The following is a 20,964-nucleotide window of genomic DNA, read 5'->3' as shown; positions in this document are numbered from 1 at the left end:
ATGGAAAGTAGAATGATATAATGATATGTTGGTTATGGTTTTATATGTTGATATTTTGTAGTTTGGTAAATTTTGGAAAGTATAATGCTATAATGGAAAGTAGAATGCCATAATGATATGTTGGTTATGATTTGATATGTTGGTATTTTGTAGTTTTGTAATTTTTGTAAAATAATAATTCAAAGAATTATAAGTGCCTTTTAGTTCCAAATAATATAAAAACATAGTATAAAATAATAAGAAAATGCTGGAAATTTATGTATAAAATAAGCGTTATCAGATGTTGTGAGTAGGTGAGGAGAGTAGAGTAGTATCTCTAGGTGATGATGGTTGGGGTGAGGATGAGAGGGTTTCTGTTTTGGTTTCTGTTACACTTGAGAGGGGTATGTACTCCTAAATGTTAATGAATGGAGAGGTGGATGACGAAGAAGGGGGGTATATGTAAATTTTAAATTAATGTAAATAACAATCTACTGTGAAAACATGCAGAAAACTAAACATATTTGTAAACAATTTGTTGGAATGGTTCTAGTTCTAGCTCTCAATGTTGTCATTTAACTTGATTATGACTTGATGTAATTCATGATTGTTATATTAAGTTGGTATTGAAAGATATAAACACGCTCTAATACCTCTCGCTAGCCAAATTATCTAACCAAAACACGCTCTTTTACTAGACCTAGCGTTACTAATTCAACCTAAACACGCTCTTAGATTGTATTGGAAAACCACATTACGTTTTGTACAAGTGTCCCAACAATGTTCATTTCTTCTCATATGCTCAAAAGTGTGAAAACATGTGATATATGTTCTACAATAAGAAAACATATTGTTTGTTACCAATTATTAACTTTATAGAACGATTAGGTGTCCTAAAAGTTAATTAACTACACAAGAATTGAGTTCATATAAGTGGTCAATCAAACATAAATCAAATTCAAGGATTCTAGTTTAAACAAGAACATAATCACTAGAATAGAATCATAAATCAAATATAAAGTCATATGTTTCAAGTCAAGCAACCAACATGTTTCGAACAAGAACTAGAAATTAGGGTTTCCTAGTCACACATGGCTAAGAACAAATCAACTAACAAAAAGATGGAATTAGAATTGCTTAATGCTTACAAATGGAAATATAAAAAAAATGTTTGCAATGATTTGGTATCTTTAGAAGCTAAAAAATTCTCCCAATCTCACCCTAAATCTAATCTCACCCTAAATTGCCCATAGTTGCTCTCAAAACCATCTGTGCCCAATAATGAGCCATATTTCTCCTTTTTAGCACAAAAAAGTAATTGCACACCTACTTATAACTGAAACACATGGTCAGACTCAGACCATGCGTTTTTGGCATGACCATGTGTTTTTTCAAAAATAAATGAAAGTTTCTATACCCACGCACGGTCTAGCCCAGACCATGCATTTTTAGCCCTATGACCATGTGTTTTGTGCATGGCCATGTGTTTTGAATGAAATTGTGCTTTTTGCTAAAACTTCAACCAGTCTTCAAACCTGACCCCATCTTCATTCTAACTTCGACCCGTAACACATCTGGTCCATCTTCTATACATGCTCCTTGCTCCATGTTCACCTCCAATGCTCCAAGCTCCATAATTCCTACAAAATAAGTCAAAATAGTGAAGTACTAGACATGCAGAATAAAACAAGCAAGTGCTCAAATAGTTAACTATATGCAAGAATTAGGAAGTAAAATGCAATGAAAATACATAAATGGAAATTAGGGTTTCTTAGCCACACATGGCTAAGAACAAATCAACCAACAAAAAGATTGGAATTGGAATTGTTTAATGCTTGCAAATGGAAATCAATTTATTTATTTTTTGCAATGATTTGATATCTTCAAAAGCTCCAAAAATTCTCCAAAAATCGCATCTAGTTGCTCGAGAAACCGTCTCCCCAATAATGAGCCAGATTCCTCCTTTTTAGCACAAAAATGTAATGGCACACGTGCTCATGGGTGAACACACGTGGTCAGACTCAGACCATGCGTTTTTGGCATTGCCATGTGTTTTTTTGAAAACAAATGAGAGTTGCAACCATGTTTATGTGTTTTTAGCCCTATAACCATGTGTTTTCAGCATGATCATGTGTTTGACCATGTTTTTTGAATCAAACTATTCTTTTTGTTAAAACTTGGTCTTCAAACCAGACTCTATCTTCGTTCTAACTTCGACCCACAACACGTCTGATCCATCTTCTCTCCATGCTCCTTGCTCTGTGCTCGTCTCCAATGCTCCAAGCTCCATAATGCCTACAAAATAAGTCAAAAATAATGAAGTACCAGACATTCCGAATAAAATATGAAAGTGCCCAAATTGTTTACTAAATGCAAGAAGTAGGAAGTAAAATGCAATGAAAATACATAAATAGACATACAAAATAGGTGCACAAAATGCACCTAACAGATTTCCAACAATTTATTTTTGCTTTGAATCGTTCAACTATTGGGTTCTAATGTTTAAAAAACTTCATATTTGCTCCAATGGATACTCCATATAAGTAAAGTGAAAGTATTGATACCAAAATTAAGAAGTTTAGCCATAATGGACACATCCATATCTCCAATTCCAATGTCGAAAACCTTACTTGTAGTAAAGATGACATTTAATCCGAATGCCAAATGAAAGCATCTAAGAAGCCTTTTTTAGATTCAAACAATCGATGAACATAATATCATTGACATACATTAAGTAGGTTAAGATAAGACTAGTATTAGAAAGATTAATACCTTGGACTAAATGTTTTTTCGCATGTCTCCTTCATAGTCACACGAAGCCCTTCATAGTCTGTAGCTAAGATAAAGATGAAAGGGGTCCATTTGTCCAACCCCTTCATGATGTTGTGTGGTTTCCTTATGATTGCTTTAAGAGGAAAGTTGACAATGGGAATGATACTCGCTTTTGGCTTGATGTGTGGTGTGGAGATGTGATTCTAAAAGCCCAGTTTCCGAGAATCTATGCTTTGGCAACTCATGGCGGTAGTATGGTTAGTGACTACTAGGTTGATCAGAATTGGCTCTTTACTTGTCGTATACCTCTTGGTGGTGGAGCCCTTCAAACGTAATATATTCAATTAATGGAGGTTCTTAGTTTGTTTCAAATCACAGATCGTTTAGACTCGTGGTCTTGGGAGTTTGGCGATGAAGATGTTTTTATGGTTAAATCCCTTAGATTCCACTTGGATCATCATATGTTGCCTATAGGTGGTGGAGTTACAAGATGGAATAAGTGTGTTCCTATTAAAATTAATATTTTTATTTGGAGATTGGTGCTTAACAGGTGGCCGACTAGATCTAATTTGGCGAAGCGAGGGATTGATGTGGAGTAAGTGTTGTGCCCGTGTTGCAATGTTCAACAGGAGGATGTTGATCATTTATGTCCTTTTGCGGTTCAGCTCTGGAAAAAGCTTGCTTTGTGGTTTGATGAAGTGTTGTCTTCTTTTCAAGATTTTGTGGATCTTTTTTATTGGATTGATGCTTAAGGGAGTAGTAATTATCGTCGTGTTATATTGGATACCACTTGTTTAATGCTTTTATGGTTGTTGTGGACGTTCAGAAATACTTTGGTGTTCGCCAACTAGAGAAGTTTAGGAAAGAGTTTCTTTTTTATTCAAATGTGTCTTTTTCGTTTAATTGTTTTGTAGTAGGGTAAAAAAAATTGGAATGGGTGGATGATAAACCCATTCATGAACCGATTGTTTTTTCGGTTTTCTTTTGCTAGCTCCTAATTAGTTTAACACATTTAGCTGTTCAAAAAAGAAAGGAATTCATATGTAGGTGAACCGCTGACAGGTACGGAAATGGACTATTTTTTTTCTAAGAAACAATGGATTAAATGAATTTAATTCATAAACATATATGGATTAATTTCACATATTTAACTTTTTTAAAGAAAAAATAATCAATTACTTTGCATTTATTGGCCAATTACATTTAATTCTCGATTTTCTCTAAATCTCATATTTGGAATAAAATTTATTACAGCAAATATTTGAAAGCTCAGCTCGTAGTATTAATATCTATTAAATCGTATTCTTTTAAGCAAACTCTCCAACAATTGATATCTTAAATCTCAATCGATGCAATTGGAACTTGTTTTTGTTCAGTTCTGGTCACAAAAAGTAGTGTAATTACACAACAAGAAGCTAAAAATAAAGAAAACACGCACAAATTCTGTGTTGCATTATATAAACATATACAACAATGAAGTCGGGTGCTTGTAGTGAGACAAGTTCAACTGTTTCAGTTTTCTTTTTGTTTTTCTTATTGCTTTCTCCTGTTTTCTCGACAATAAATTTTAAACATGCAAACAAAACCTTCGAGTCAAAGAAGATGAAGTCGATTAAAGCTACTCTTGGCAAAAACAACAAACGTTTTGTGAAATCAATTAAGGTGACTCTTATATTTTATTTTATTACTTTACTTGACTTGTTTGTTTTATTTTTTTTTATTTTTATTTATATTGTTTACTTTTGTTGTTGAATCAGAGCCCAGATGGTGATGTAATAGATTGTGTTTTCTTTCATCTTCAACCAGCTTTTGATAAATATCCTATGCTGAAAACAACCATGCCGATGGTATACTTAACCTGTTTCTTTATATGTAGTATTCAATTTCTATTTATATTTTCCTTCCATATATGTATATGTATATGTATACAATTTTTAATTGGGTTTTCTAAATAAATAAATGAATAGGATCCACGAAGATACCAAATGGGAATAAGAAATGGCGGATGGAAACAGAAGTTAAGCAGTTATGGAATTCAAAAGGTGAATCATGCCCACAAGGAACAATTCCAATAAGAAGGCAAACAGAAAGTGAGATTTTGAGATCCAATTCTATTTCCAAATTTGGGAAAAAACTTCTCAAGAGAAATTCTATTTACGTTGGCCATAAGGTACAACATTAATATCTGATTTCTAACATCAAAACAACATGACATAATAGTAATTACTTGGTATGAAATACTTTAAAATAAAGTTGATCTGCGTTAGAATCCTCCATTTTTAACTTTGAGACTCTATAATTATAAAAATTAACAAAAAAGACAATGATAATATTGGAAAGAAAATCTTAAAAGAATCGTGTACTTGTAAAACATGAACATTTTCTAAGTTGTTCTTGTACAAAAGGTTTTTTATATTTAAAGCCCGGGTTAATTGTAAATTAATACGAATTATATCTAATGATCACTTTCTTAACTTTATAAAATGAAACATTTTATTTTATTACTAATTTTGTAATTTGTAATATTTATATAAACGAAGAACAAAATGTTAACTTTATTAAATTATATGAAAATTCAAGTATGTTCTACTTTCGTTTTAATTATTATTATTATTATTATTATTATTATTATTATTATTATTATTAGTATTATTATTTTGCATTTAGCCCTTTAAAATCAACTATCCATTTTACAAATGTTTATTGTTTGTAAATACATCAGTTTGGGATTTATTTATTTTTTTCAACTATTCTTGTTTCTCAAATCAATCTTACAAAGATGGTATAACATAATGTGTTTAATGCAAAAATGACAATCAACTATGTCATTTTTATTTTGAACATATGAAAAACCAATCTAGCAAAGAGCTAGAATTAAACAAAACAACCAACTATGTAAATATTACCTAAAATTATTATTATTATTGTTTTTTTCATGTAAATTTTAAACGATTTTTTGATGCTTTTCAAACAAATTATTAAAAAGTAAGAAGAAAATTGGTTTAATTTTCTTACACGTACCGTTTTAATTGCTGTTTGACCGTCGTGTAATTTAAGAACAATATTAATTGAGTTGTAAGGATTTTACATATTAAGAAATAATTATAAAAAATAAATAAATAAATAACTCGTACACTCACATCAGTTAATTGTATTAGATTATGGATGCTTCATTTTATGTGTATAAAATTTGTAACTTTTTTTCATTAAAAAAGGGGTATATACTAACAACTGTATTTCCAGCATGCAATTGGGTATGTAAGAGGAGGAGAATATTATGGAGCAAAAGCAACTTTAAATGTATGGGCTCCGAATGTTACTAATTTTGATGAATTTAGCGTTTCGCAAATTTGGGTTAGTTCTGAAGTTCCAAATCATTTTGCTCAGACGGTTGAAGCTGGTTGGCAGGTACATATACATCTCTATTTTTCTATATAAAAATTTATTATATATATATATATATATATATATATATATATATATATATATATATATATATATAGGGGATAGTTCAAATAAAAACAGTAAATATGTGAGAACGTAAAAACACTATTTTTATGTTATTATTCTGGATTGAATTTTGTATCCACAAATTTATGTCATTATTCAGCAATGAATAAATGAATAGTTATATATATATATATATATATATATATATATATATATATATATATATATATATATATATATATATATATATATATATATATATATATGTGTGTGTGTGAGAGAGAGAGAGAGAGAGAAAGAGAGAGAGAGAAAGAGAGTAAAATGACAAACCTTTATTAACAGTTTACAGAATTATAACTGTATCTATAACAACAGGTATCTCCAACAATCCACGGAGACGGTTTGCCAAGATTTTTCACTTACTGGACTGTAAGTTTTATGTTTGTTCATAAACATTTTCATTGACAATGCAAATATTTTTATTTTGGGATCGTCTTAAATGAAATATTACATTTTTTTCTTTGAATAAATTTTAATCAGTTTACCTATATATTATAGACAAAATTACACAAATTGGTACCTATCATTTGTCAAAACTTGTATGGTGAGGACAACTATCCAAACTTATACGTGATCGGTCCTTGTGGTTTGTAAATCATATCCCTTTTTTCTTGTACGTACGCATGTAAAATGAAATTTATATCCTTTTTAATATCATGTATCTTTTAATGTATATATATTTAATTAATAAACTTTAACAACTATAAATAAACTTTTTTTGAGCATGTATAATGTAGTAATGTACCACATGTCATTTATTTAATAATTCTTTTTTTAATCAATGTAACTTACATTTGAGATTGATACTCGATGGTAATTATTAGATTATATCAAATAGATTGGATCTTTACTTTACATCTAAGATAATTTGATAGCAACGAAACTACGAAAGAATAATTTAATTCAAACATTATAATTTTTAAAGGGTGTCCTTTAATTAGATATTGATGTTGATAGTTTGAATCCAAAAATATTACAGAACGATGGATATCAATCTGGATGCTATGATTTGCTTTGTGCGGGATTCGTCCAAACAACTCATGAGTTTTGCCTTGGTGCTAGTATTGCTCCAATTTCAACGTACAATAGTAACCAGTTTGATATCACGATATTAATCTGGAAGGTATATCTTTAATCTATCATGTTGGCTATAAAAAAAAACTTTACGAGTTACACGTCTTAAAGTGTAACTTGGATGATTTATATTATTATATACATGTTATGAAATTTGTTATAAGTGATATATAAGTTGTATTTTATGTTGATTTTTATAGGATCCGGGACATGGAAATTGGTGTTTGATGGTGGGAAACATTCAAGTTGGATATTGGCCAAAAGAATTGTTCACAGACCTTCATGATCATGCAGCTAAGATTGAATTCGGGGGAGAGGTGTACAATACTAGTCCTGAAGGTCCACATACAACAACTCAAATGGGTAGTGGTCATTTCTCGAGTGAAGGGTTTGGGAAAGCAGCATATGTTAATAACATCCAAATGGTTGATCAAAACAATGTGTTACATCCAGTTTCAGATTTGCAATTAGGTGCAGAAAACATGAATTGTTATGATGTTAGTAATGGGTACAGTAGCACTTGGGGTAATTATATATTTTTCGGAGGCCCTGGAAGTAATCCAAATTGTCCCTAAAAATAGGAATTTTGTTTGTTTCTTATTAATATCCAATATACATCTTTTTTTATTTTTAGCGGTTTACTTGTTAGTTGATTGATTTGTTGTTGATTTTTCATGTTGAAATACTTCAACAATTTGTAATGTAAAAACTGTTGAATATTTTCTTTTACGCAAAAAAAAAAAAATTCCGTTGCCGGGACTTGAACCCGGGTCTCTCGGGTGAGAGCCGAGTATCCTAACCAACTAGACTACAACGGATTTGTGTTTTAACTTATCAGAATTTCTTGAAAACTAAATAATCAGCACTTTTAAAGAAACAATTTTTTACTAAACGTATAGGGTTTTATTTTAGGGCTAATACTCAATCACAACAACAAAATACACCATTATTATATTATTAAAGAAAAGTGTGATTATATACAACCTAATCTAATATAATTTACCTATTTATCTATTATTAGCCCTAAAGCAAAATCATATATGAAACATCTATTTTACACATCATTCAATCATCTCTTAATATAAAATCTTTGCATGTGTATATGCTGGAAATTGTTCCTTCATCCAATCGTTTCTTGCTTCATATATTTTTTCCACATAGTCTAAACATTTTAATCACAATCTTCTAGAAATGCTTCTTCATGTCACAATGTTTCATTTCATTAAAGCTTTAATTACAAATCATTATATTACGCAAGAAACCGAAAAAATAAATAACATTCCCAGCAATTTACCCCATATACCCATCGTTGAAACACATAATGATTAATCCAAATGAATTTCAATTTTTAAATGCAATTGATATAAAAGAAACAACAAGCTTCAACTTTTTAACCATATCTAAAACAAATCTGTAATATACTCTAAAAAATTAAAACCATTCAATTTCATCATTATTACTGCAACACCACCAAAAAGCCATCAAACTTTGGCTATAAAAATCTTTCATTAAAAACAAAATCACAACAAAAAAAAAAAAACTCATGCAACCGATATCTTTTCGAGCAAACTCTTCCCTTCATCACTCAACTCCACATTTTCCATCTTTACCCTTCGCCTAACAACCGCACTCGTCCTCCCAGCCGCCGCATAACACCGAATCAAACCCTCCAACACCTCCACACCACCACCACCATCAACCTTCTCCAAAACCCTAACAAAACCTTCCGCCCCATCAACATCCTTAATCCCCTCAAAATGTCCCATAATCTTCCCAACAACCGTAACCGCCGGGCCCCACTTTTCCCCGGTTGTAATCGCATTCTCAACACACTCAACCGCTTTTCCAATCTCCCCTTTTTCTAAATAATAATTCAAAAACAACTCCCAAGTTTTCGAATTCGGTTTCCCACCTCGCCTACGTGACACCTCTTTTAACTCTTCACCTTTTTCAAATAAATTCTCTTTTAAATAACCTCCGATTAAAACATTCACAATTCGAATATCATAATTCGAACACCCCGAAACCCATTCCCGAAACAATTTCTCAGCTCCTGGTAAATCATTTAATTTCACCAAAACCGTAATCATATTTAAATAACTAATATTCGCGGTTTTTGGGAACGCGAGTTTTAACGAACGCCATACGCGGTAAACTTCTAGAAGGTTCCGGGTCTTTCCGTATAACGTAATCAAATGTTGAAAAGCCGAAAGGTTCTTGTGGGAATTTATCTTTTCTAATTCCTTGAGGGCGTTTTCGGCTTTTTTGATCAAATTAGAATCGATGTAAATCGATGCGAGATTCGAATACGTTGTCCAGTCTGGAGAAACGTTTTCGTCCCTTGACATTTCGTTAATTACTCTTTCGACCCCGGAGATATCGTTCATGGCGGAAACGGCCCTCATCCAGATGTTGTAGGTTAAGACATCGGGTTTGACTTCGGTTGACTTCATTTCGAGGATGATTTGTGGGATTTTTTCGGGTTGTTGGGATTTTTCGTATAGGGTTAGGATGCTGTTGTAATGGAGGGAGGTTAAAGTTAGGTTTAGTTCTTTCATTTTTTGGAACATGGATTCGGCTTTTTCTGTCATTTGGTGTTTGCAGTAGTGGTTTAGAAGTGGGCCATATGTGAAGTGGTTTTTTGATTGTTCTGGGAGATTAATGAAATAAGATTCGGCGGCTGTTATTCCTCGGGTTTTGGAGATTAGGTCTAGATGGACGGCTTGATCTGTGATTGTCTTGTTCATGCCTCTTTCTGCCATTGTTTCTGATAGCTGTAAATGTTATAGGAGAATTAATGAGGTGAAATTGGTAAAACAGTGTGAAGCTCATAGCCTATGTGAAACATTTCTGGAGTTCTGATTTAAAGAAAAAAATGAATTCTGAATCTAAAAAGAACAAATCCCTCTTTTTCTCCTCAATTTGCATGCTACTTACAAGAATTCCAGTCGATTTCTCATAAAATTGAAAGTCTAGGTTTTATATGATCCATGCTCATTTCTGTATTTGAATTCAAACTCCATAAAATTTTACACTATTAAGCTTGGAATTCTCTATTAAAGCTTAGGTCAGAACAAACTAAAATCCAACACTTTACCTTGTAAGGAATCATTGCGCAAAGGATAGTTCATAGTACATCTAAAACTTAGTTCTATCTCTAATTCACACAGAAAATTCACCAGAGTTCATGTGTTTGAATCCTGTATTAGTGACTACAGCTCCTAGTTAAGTAAAATCATTTCCTATCGAATACAGAATAGTAAGAGCAAGATTCAAAAGGGGAAAAGGAGAGCATAAACACCTTGAGGGCAGAGGCGTAACGCTTGCGACTGCGAAGGACTTTGAGCGTGTGATCCACCTCCCATTTGTAAGCTTTCTTTTTGGATTTAAGAAACTGATTCAAATTTTGTCTAACACTAACATCTGATCCGCCATCTTTAAGAAGCCGCCTGTAAAGCGCTTCTTCTAAATACTTCTTAGTAGACCTCTTTGTTAAGCTCTTTGTCCTCCCGAAACGTTGAAGAAACAGAGATGACGACATTATCAGGAGTAAAAAAAACAGATTCAAATCATATAACAACTACTGTTAATCGAACGAATACGGTTTTCGAAAACCTATCTGGGGGTTTTGTTTTGTTAAGGGTTTGGACTTTGGAGTCGAGAACAGGAAGAAAGGGGGCATCCGGCGTCGTTTGGTTGTTGGAGCGTGGATTGCAGGGTGCAGTGGTGCACCCTCAGCTATCTGGGCTTAAGCCCATTGTTAACTTGGGTTTTTAGTTATTTCATTAGGTGCTTGCCAGCTATTGATAGTTGTTGTTATTTCACAAGTGGGCCCTACAAAATGTATTTTTGTTTAGGGCAAATGTCATATTAGCCTATCGAACTTTTCGTGTTTATTTTAAAAGGTTACTAAATTATTTTTTTTTGTACATTTTAGGGAATGAAGTCCGAGTTTACCGTTTTAAATGGTCCTTATTTGACCTGATACCGGATAACCAGGTAAAATCTGGTCCTCTACTCCTCTTCACGTTGTTACCCTCTTCGAACTTGCTGCCATCGTCTCCCTCATTCCTTCCTTTATCTACCTTCTAGGGTTCTTTGGCATCGATTTCATTCAATCCTTCATCGGTACCTCACGTGTGGATTGTAGGAGAGCGGCTTCGATTCAACGGGAGACGTTAGAGAGAAAACCTGGGAGGTCGTTATTAGGGTTACCACTTGAAGGATTCGATTACAATTCGATATTGGGGCAGTGTTGTGAGATGCCTATTGGTTATGTTCAGGTACCTGTCGGAATCACAGGACCTTCGTTGTTGAATGATGGCGAGTACATGGTGCCCATGGCTACGACAGAGGGATATTTGGTTGCGATTTGCTCGATTTTAAAGCATTAAATGCTCAATTGCCGGAAAAAATCTCCACAACAGATGCACATGTAGCACAAGTGTTGCAATGGTAATGAACATGGTGTCAAAAGGCGTCCAAAAAGTTCTAGATTTTCTTCAAATCGACAAAATCGAGTTTTCATTCAATTTCAAGCCCTTGAGGATAGAAATTTGTACAAAATCTGAAATTTGAAATTGATGTATAACAGGTTTTAATCTCAAGTATCATTACAATGAAACTGATGTACAAAGAATCTGCAATCAACAATTGAAGCTCGGATTAACAGAAAAAGAAGATGAATTGGATTGTTCCGATTCACGTTTCTGCTGCTCCGATTCGCGTTTCTGGTACACCGATTCACAAAGAATATGAATTAGATTGTTCCGATTCACCACAAATGATTCTAAAGTGGGAAGTACTTTCAATTTAGTTTTAGGGATAAGTTTGGAGAGGGGAAACTTGTTACTGTTACAGTTACAAGGGAGGAGGTTGGAGGAGATGAAGCTACAGTCTGAGATTAAAACATGTTATAATGGGTCAACTGACTTTTTTAACTGGTCAAACGATAGTTTATTCCCTTAATGTACAAAAAAAAAGTTGGATGATCTTTTAAAATAAACACGAAAAGTTTGATGGGCTAATATGATATTTGCCCTTTTGTTTAAACATGTGATATCATATTAGGTGTAAGATACACCTTAACCCTTGCAAATTAAATGTATTATATATTATGTTTGCGAAACTTAAACGAAAAAAAATTGTAGAATGGAGTGGATAAGAATCAAACCGAAAATCTCACCTTGTTGTATGAGGTCTCTACAACGAGGAGGTCGATGGTTGTATATGTAATTAATTACATATTTTTTTCAAATATATTGTAAACCGGTCTGATACGGCGTATAAATCAGGGGAAAGGTTATTAAACGGAAAAACTAAAAAATAAGAAAGGGGAATAACCACTATAGTTGCAATGGCCTTTTTCAACTCAAGCAAATACATATTTATTTTTGAAAATACATATTATAGTTTACAATATATTTAAAAATGATATAACTAATTACAAAAACGTGCCTTGGCTCATCGATTAAGGAGTTTGATTGGAGCAAATCCCTTTTCTTTTGTTTATAAATTTCAAAGCATCTCTTTTGAAGAAAAAAAATGCAAAAATGGTTCCTTGTCAAAATTTTGTGACTTTGATCTAAAAAAGTTTGGTGGTTAGTGGTCCAATTTGGATACTTCGTGTGTTTTTGGTCTCTATGGTTGGCATTATTATGTGGTTCTGGTCTATACCTTACCTGAAATGACGAAAATACCATTAATTAATTCTTTTTTAATTTCTTTCTATTAATTTCTTATTATTTCAATTAAAAACCAAGAAAAAATGTCAGCTACCCACCCCATCCCTCCTAATTTCTTTTTAATATTTAGAACCACCGGTCACCGCCACCGACGAACCACCGCCCTCCTCATCGGGACACCACCATTCTCCTATGACATCCACTATATTACCTTTACAGGAACCTCCATAAACCACCATTATACCGCCACCAACAACCACCTACATCACATAGGACCACCTACACCACATCAGCCGAACAACCCCTTCCAGCCTCCACTTATTTTGAACATTATATTACAGCCATTTGTATCATCACCACCAAGATGAACCCTAATGTAAAGATGACGATTTTTTCAAGTATATGTTGACTAGATTTGTGTACCCTAGATTTGGTGAATGGAGGGGTGAATCGACAACCTGGAAATGTTTCCAAGTCCATAATCCTCCCTTTCCAAGATCTAGAAATCGAAAATCGTTATAGAAATCATGTCACCTGTTAGAGAAAGGAAGAAGTATGGAGGGACTATAGGTGGGTCAATCGGCGTTTGGATGAACACGATTTTTGAATGGAGAATCGAATAAGCGATACTAGTTTTTCATAGCAATGCTGGCAATGGTAGGTGATGATAGTTGTCGCCACTCTGCACCACCGGTGTCATCTCCCTTAACTTTGTTTATGCACAGATTTGATGATGATAACAACATGAGAGAGAGAGAGAGAGAGAGAGAGAGAGAGAGAGAGAGAGAGAGAGAGAGAGAGAGACAAAGAACTTCTCAATCCAGATTTGTATCTTGATCTGGATGAACTCCCATGGGTGGCGATGTTGACAGTTGACGACGAGTATGAATGTTGTGGAAGAGCTATAGCAAAGAAGTGGTGATGGTGGTTAACCGGATAAAACCCATCAAGCACGTTTTTATGGCGATTATGGTGGGAGAGAGAGAGAGAGAGAGAGAGGTGGAATTTTTTTTTCTATTTTTAATAAACTAAAAAAATAATTTAAATATAAAAAATAAAAAATATATATAAAAAGTACAATAGTCTTTTCAAGCTCATAAGGACCAAAAATAAGTATTCAAATTTGGACCATTGGTGCACCATCAAATCTTTTTGGACCAAAACCAAATAATTTTAGACAAATTTTTTAGAACATTTTTGCAATTTCAAATCGAAGCAAAAAAAAAAAGGTGGGTAAACAGTTTTTTACATAGCTTATGGAAACAGTATTCAAGCAAGTCCCTTTTCCTTGAATATGTTTTTAAATTCCATTTATTCAGCTAAACTAACACTTGATTCATATAGTAAGAACTGCAGGCATGTGAAACAAGTTGTTTACATAAATTATGGAAACAGAAGTAGTCAAACTGCCTGATGGATACAAAATTGTATACACTCCCTCAACACAACTTACAAAACATTTCCGCATGCAACTTGTTATAACTTACTTATAAGGGCATGTATCAAGTCAAAGTGGTCAAAATGAGACATGACAACTACTACACTAGTTATACCATAAATAATATAACTAACTCTGGTCATCTACTATAACTCTAGTTACCACACCAACAGCAACAGTTGTCCCTGATGATCTCAGAAACACCCTCCCAAGAGCTCTGCTACTTGAGAATTCATCCACACATACTTCCCCTTGAAGCATCACCTGATGAGGTTATTAAATAAATAAATAAAATTAACACATTTGAAAACAACTCATGATCACAAGATTTAACAATAACAAACCTCAACTATGGCAGTTTGTTTGGATACAAGACATCTTGGTGACTTCTTGGTAACCTTCCCTGTTTTTGCATCAAGCAAAGACACAATCTTTGCAACTCTTGCTACTTCCTTTGCATGGTGTATATGAAACTCCAACTGCTCAAGTATATATAATAAATAATATGTAAGTTTACGAGGGGAGGGGGGCATTTATGTCTTTTCCAATAAATAATACCTGAGAGCCGATTAAAACTGGCGTTTGGACATCCAAAACAAGAATCTTCAACTCCAAATGGTTTGTAACCGACACTGGAAAATCAGGGTGACACAATACACCACCCGAAATCACAACATTTGCATCAATATTTTGTAGAGTAACAGCTACATTATCTCCAGCTCTTGCAATGCTACACGCCTGTGAATCACGTTCTAAAGATCGAACTGTTCCAATGTCTCCAGATGGCAGAATCATAACCTATAAAATGAAAAATCCATATATATTATTTTTTTTTCTTTATATTGTGAATAATACAAAGAAATCAAAGTAAAGTAAAGTAAAGTAAAGTAAACTACCTTTGTTCCATTTCGAAGAGCTCCGGATTCTAACTTCCCACATGCAGATACCTGACCTTGAGATGGGAGTTTGATGACATCACAAATAGGCATCAATAGAGGCTTAGAATATTCTCTAGCAGGAGGTTGAAGAGCATCTATGGCTTCCAACAAACTACCTCCCTTATACCTGTATTGTAATTTATAAGTTACAACTTACAACAACCAAATTAGTATAATGCTTAATTTGATTTTTTTTTCATGTAATAGAAAAAAAAGAAAACTAACCAGGAAAGCAATCGAGCATCAGAAGGAGGAGCAACCAAGTTTTGATTTTCCATGGCACTCAACGGGACCCACGTGACATTAGAATCTTTAAAATTACAAGAACGAAGAAAAACTCCAAGTTGAAGTTTAATATGATCAAACCTTTCCTTGGAGTAATGAACAGCGTCCATTTTATTGACAGAAACAATGATTTGATCAACACCAAAGCTTCTAATCAGCTGTGCGTGTTCCCGTGTTTGACCTCCTGCACTATCGATACCTGCTTCAAAGGCACCAAGTGATGCATCAATAACAAGAATTGCAGCATCTGCTTGTGTTGCACCTGATATCATGTTTGGGACAAAATCTTTATGCCCTGGTGAATCCAACACCACAACATGGTGTTTCTTTGAGTTAAAAAAAGCAACTCCAACTGTCATTGTTATCCCCCTTTCTCGTTCTTCAACACTCTCATCTAATGCCCATGCATAAGCAAACGAACCTTTCCCCTGAGTTTTTTGAAACACAAAATTAGCACAACATACGTTCACTTATAGGTGTATTTTAGTAACATTCATGCCTGTAATTTAGCCTCCTTTTCAAATTTATGCATTTGTTTCTGAGATATTTGTCCCAAAAGGTGTAGCAGCCTTCCTGAAAGTGTTGACTTTCCAGAATCCACATGCCCAACCTGTAAATGTCTCAAATACAACTTGTTAGCAACTTAGCATCACAATTCACAATGACAAATTATTATTATTTTTTTTTAAATAATGTGTTTGACACTTACAATAGCAAGATTTAGCTGACTCAGACGATCTTCTCCTTCATCAAGTAGCATCCATTTCTCAGGTTTATACTGTGAGCGAGATACAGTTTTACCCATTTTACCCTTGTTTGCAATTTTGGAAGTTCCAGATTCGCCACTCATGGTAATGTTGTTAAATTCGCTGGAAATCTTATGTGTTTGTGTCATGTTATTGTTCTCCATGTGTTGTGGTTTATCTTTTGAAATCAATGGTGGTGATTTGTTGGAAGATTTAGGATTTGACTTCAAGTTGGCATTTTCAATCTTCTTGTTGGAAGGAGCATCAGAAGTGGATGGTTTCTCCAAGTTGGGTACGACTATTTAATTTGAAAAAGAATAAACATGTTAGATTTCAATGAGAAAGTAATGAATATTTTTTTATGCATAACAGAAATCATGTACATAAAAGCAACAAAATTTTAGAGATATTAATTATTATATAACTGCTTATACATTATACATCTACATGTTAATATAAATCACGTGTTTATGTAATAATGTCTTTAGTTGGAAAGAACAACTTCTTCCAGAATCAATCCAATTATTCTCTATCTTTGCTCTTGCCCAAAAAAAGGAAGACTAGAAAAGTGTCCTAATGACATATCTTGGGTAATTACATATCAAAAATCTTGAAATGTTTAACTTAAGCACCCTCTTCAGTCACGTATTTTTAGATAGGGGTAGTTTGGGAAATCATCAAGTAAAAAGAATCAAGGGCATTAGGGGCATTTTAGACATTTTATATTAGTTAGTTTGTTATGACAGATGGTATAAGAGGGTAGTGGGAAAGAGAATCAGCCAAACTATCTTTCATAACAAAAGTAACTAATATAAAATGACTAAAACGCCCCTAATGCCTTAATAAGATTCTCTTTATTTGATGGTTTCCCAAACTACCCCTATCTAAAAATACGTGACTGAAGAGGATGCAAAACAGATTTTCTGAGTGAGAACCTATACGGGAGACTAAAAGTATAAAGTTCCTTGAACTCCAAATGGTGACAAAACAAGTACCTTTGGAACCTAATTTGTAAGACTTCAATCCCAAAGAAACAACATCATCTGGAGATGGGATATCAAACTTGAAAGGGGCTGAAATAGTCAAAAAAGGCAAGGTCAAGGACTCAAGGGTAGTTACTAAACTTATTTATTTGATATTTGATGTCATCTATGTCAAGAGCATGTGCAAACCTATGTTAACCTTGTAAGATTTTTCAGAGATAATGGCATTATGTAAATCATGGAATTTTCCATGCATGTGAAGAGAGAATGTGTCCTCTTTTCTTGAAGAATCATCTTTCTGTGGTTGAAAGTTTACAGTTACAGCCCCTCTTGGTGACTCATAAGGGAATGATGTAAAAAGAGACTTTGCCATCATTGATGCTCCAAAGTTTGTGCATATTCCATCAACTGCATTAAAAAATCTAATCTATGAAGACACTAGGAGAAAGGAGAGGATTCCTCTATTAGACAAAAAAAAAAAGGTCCTAACTCTCAAAGGTATGTAAGCTCCCTAATTTTCAAGTTATTATTCAGCACAAGCTCATTGTGATGTATATTGAATAAAGCTATGATGTTTTGGAATTATATCTGAGTAAAGTTTTGAACTTTGTGATGTATATTGAATAAATGTTAGTAAGTCAACAATCCATGGAGAGTGAAGGGACCAAATTGATATATTTTCATTTATGAGGGTGTAATGTAATAAAACATGAACATATGAGTACCTGTACTTGATTGGCCATTGTTGGAGCTTTTGATTAAAGGGTTGCGAAGAACACCACATATATCACATGAAGACATATATTCATCATTATCATATGTACAAATGGGACAACGCCAAACATTTTGATGCACTATTTCTTCTTTTGTAACAGGAGGTTCCAAAGCTGTAAATAGGAATCCAAGTCAAAAGATACAATTAGTTTAGTTAGATTGATTCCATCAAAACATAGGAACTCAAGAGAAGATTAATTACCAGTTTCGTGTTCATCTATGCCATTGCCATGATTATAATCATAATCATCACGATAATCATCATAAGCATCATACTCTTCATCAAAATCAACTCCATATGATACTTTGCGAGGCATTTCCTGGTTATATAAAAAAACCAAATATGATATAGAATAAGCTTTCACTTATGGAAATTAGACTTGAGAAGATACAAATATAGGTCCTTTATATGCAGATTAAATTATGAAACTGAAACCAACAAGAAATATTTTTAAAAGATATACCTTGACTTTATTGTGGACTGAATCAAAATAACACTGTCATCCAAATCCTTCCCAGACGATAATGAGAGAAAGATGCTGCAAACTTGCCAAAAGGGTTTGATGACATAACACCAAAGAAATGCTTTATCTTCCTACTTCAGCTCCATTTTCCCATCCAGTATAATATTAAATTTCTGATTAAAAAAAGTTATCAAAATATGCCATACAGGGTTCATCTCAAAGACTAAATAACTGAACAAACTGAATCAACTAGAAAAGAGAATCACTGAACCATGAACTCAAAGTATCTTACTTTACTTCCTTTTTCTTTCTACATTATAATATTGATAACTACAAGTAAACTAAGTTCTTAATTACTCACATGTATCCTTATATCAGGTAGAATTTGACTTACTACCAAAAAAATTGTGCATTGAAAGCGAGTAGTTTACACATGCCACAGAATCAATCTTGATAAATGCAAATTAAGTAATGATTTTGTTGGTACCATTTTATCACCAGTAAGTCACAATCTTTATAAACTTATGCCCCTTGAATTTCTCCATGAAGCTGAAAATTTTTAATTCGATTATAACCCATAAATTAGCCCCTCAAGTCGATGGTGGAAGTGATCAAGTAAATATCTTTATATTTTTCCTTCTTTGTCTATATACATTCTCATCTCATTATGTATAATCAAAAGAATTATCACTTCATGTGTAAATTAGGGTTTCAGTATATTTACAAGTTTTCATAAATTCTATATCTAGTTCCATCATATAAAAGCTGTGAGATTTTATTAAGTTGAGAATTTAAATAAGCAATTCAATCTTCGGGGTGACTGAATCCGTATAGAATGCGCATAAAAAACAACTGTGAACATATAGGCCGGAGGTCATGAGGCGCCGGCGATGTGGAGGAGGCTGAGGCGCCGACAATATGGTGATTTGGAGGAGGGAAGGTCGTGGTTTCTGTGATGGAGGCGAGAATGTAGAGGGAATCACACTTATGGAAAATAAGGAAACACTTGTTCATGAATTCAATATCGAGTTCCCATTATGTGTATATCAAAAGAGTTATCACTTCACGTTTAAATTAGGGTTTCAGCATATTTACAAGTCTTTATAAATTCAATATCGAGTTCCATCACATCAGAGCGGTGAGATTTTATGAAGGTGCTAATTTAAATAAGCAGTTCGATCTTCGTACCGATTGAATCCGTGTAAAAAGCGCATCAAAAACAACTATGAGCACATAACTCGACAAATTATAATTCAAATCAAATCGATTAGCACAAAGAGAGAGCTTACCCGTGGAGAGTGTTTGAAGAAGGATTCTGAAAAAGCAACGTATAAAATCAATTAAGATTATGATGAAGCAATCAGGAGACAGAAGCAGCGAGAGTGTTAGTTCCTGTTCCAGATGATCGACAAAGGGTTTGGAACGCTTTCTTTACTTGAGTAAAACATGTGTTTGGAGTGCTTTTGATCAGGTGGATTTTGGAAAAGTTAATAAGATAACAATATGTTGGTAAACCTTTTTTTTTTTTTTTTGCAAAAATATGATTTTTTTTGCTTCGTAAAGCCATAAGCGTCTTTCAGGTCAGGGTATGCAAGGTGAGCGACTGTACATGACCTATTTCGTAGAGGCGCTCAATTTTTATATATAATTTGTTATAATAGACTAGTAAAATAGGTTCGAAAACAAAACTCATTAAAAGGTATTATCATCACGTCAAAGTCAATTCAACATCTTATTTTCGTGAGTACAAGTCGGAAGTCCCTACGATGTTATTCCTTCTCTTGAACTCACCAAGTCGTTATAATTGATTGACGAGTTCTTAGCACACTTAACTATGTTGAACGATCAAATATTGACGTCGATTAACTTTATCTAGAATTAACACTGATTGACGAGTTATTACCGAGTGAAACTACTAACACAACCGGTGTTTTAACATATATGAAAAAGTTGGTTTTTCCTAATGTAATTAATGCATATAGAGTCTTGACTAAGGCTGTAAACGAACTGAACGTCCGGCGAACCATTCGGCAGGAAGTTCATTTATGTTCGTTTATTTTATAAATGACCAAACAAGAACACAAATTCTCGTTCATTTAGTTAAACGGACAAACATGAACAATGGTCTCATTCGTTCATTTATGTTTGTGAACATTCATTTATATTGTTTGTTTATGTTCGTTCGTTTAATGTAACACTCATAAAAATCATGAAAATTTTAAACTTTTAAAACCAATCCACAAATCATCATTGTTTACAATATAGTTTTCAAAACATGTTTAATATCAGAGTTTTCCCAAAATCATAAATCAAAACA

At 33.3% G+C, this 20,964-nt stretch overlaps 3 protein-coding genes and 1 non-coding gene across 6 annotated transcripts; 1 reads left to right on the top strand and 3 right to left on the bottom strand.

Moving 5' to 3' along the window:
- The first annotated feature begins 4,224 nt into the window (after nucleotides 1-4,224).
- On the top strand, nucleotides 4,225-7,992 carry LOC145068163 (protein neprosin-like). Its single transcript, XM_079015138.1, has 8 exons — nucleotides 4,225-4,413; nucleotides 4,509-4,626; nucleotides 4,719-4,921; nucleotides 5,995-6,159; nucleotides 6,577-6,630; nucleotides 7,241-7,384; nucleotides 7,536-7,860; nucleotides 7,970-7,992. Exons 1-8 carry the CDS (start codon nucleotides 4,225-4,227, stop codon nucleotides 7,990-7,992), a joined length of 1,221 nt encoding a protein of 406 aa, XP_078871264.1.
- Nucleotides 7,993-8,080: 88 nt separating this feature from the next.
- On the bottom strand, nucleotides 8,081-8,153 carry TRNAE-CUC (transfer RNA glutamic acid (anticodon CUC)). The gene has a single exon. It is a non-coding gene; the product is annotated as a tRNA-Glu (tRNA).
- Nucleotides 8,154-8,766: 613 nt separating this feature from the next.
- LOC145068423 (Tetratricopeptide repeat (TPR)-like superfamily protein) lies at nucleotides 8,767-11,061 on the bottom strand. The gene is made up of 2 exons (XM_079015383.1): nucleotides 10,637-11,061; nucleotides 8,767-10,109 (listed from the first exon to the last, which is right to left on the bottom strand). Exons 1-2 carry the CDS (start codon nucleotides 10,874-10,876, stop codon nucleotides 8,877-8,879), a joined length of 1,473 nt encoding a protein of 490 aa, XP_078871509.1. The 5' UTR covers nucleotides 10,877-11,061; the 3' UTR covers nucleotides 8,767-8,876.
- A 3,317-nt stretch (nucleotides 11,062-14,378) lies between these two features.
- On the bottom strand, nucleotides 14,379-20,114 carry LOC145066114 (Translation elongation factor EF1A/initiation factor IF2gamma family protein). 3 transcript variants are annotated; one of them, XM_079013294.1, is made up of 13 exons: nucleotides 19,937-20,114; nucleotides 18,648-18,820; nucleotides 18,386-18,503; nucleotides 18,135-18,296; nucleotides 17,599-17,817; nucleotides 17,422-17,499; nucleotides 16,390-16,724; nucleotides 16,180-16,290; nucleotides 15,621-16,108; nucleotides 15,354-15,522; nucleotides 15,016-15,255; nucleotides 14,802-14,936; nucleotides 14,379-14,721 (listed from the first exon to the last, which is right to left on the bottom strand). In XM_079013294.1, exons 3-13 carry the CDS (start codon nucleotides 18,498-18,500, stop codon nucleotides 14,587-14,589), a joined length of 2,187 nt encoding a protein of 728 aa, XP_078869420.1. In that variant the 5' UTR covers nucleotides 18,501-18,503; nucleotides 18,648-18,820; nucleotides 19,937-20,114; the 3' UTR covers nucleotides 14,379-14,586. The 3 variants fall into 3 exon arrangements, with proteins under 3 accessions (XP_078869420.1, XP_078869421.1, XP_078869422.1); XM_079013295.1 differs by lacking the exon at nucleotides 17,422-17,499; XM_079013296.1 differs by lacking the exons at nucleotides 17,422-17,499; nucleotides 17,599-17,817 and having other exon boundaries at nucleotides 19,937-20,112.
- Nucleotides 20,115-20,964: the final 850 nt, after the last annotated feature.

This window comes from Lactuca serriola, chromosome 8, assembly GCF_051521515.1.
Source record: "Lactuca serriola cultivar US96UC23 chromosome 8, Lser_US96UC23_V15, whole genome shotgun sequence".
Lineage (NCBI taxonomy): Eukaryota > Viridiplantae > Streptophyta > Magnoliopsida > Asterales > Asteraceae > Lactuca > Lactuca serriola.
The sequence above is the reverse complement of the archived record's forward strand: the minus strand, read 5'-3'. Positions and strand labels throughout refer to the sequence as shown.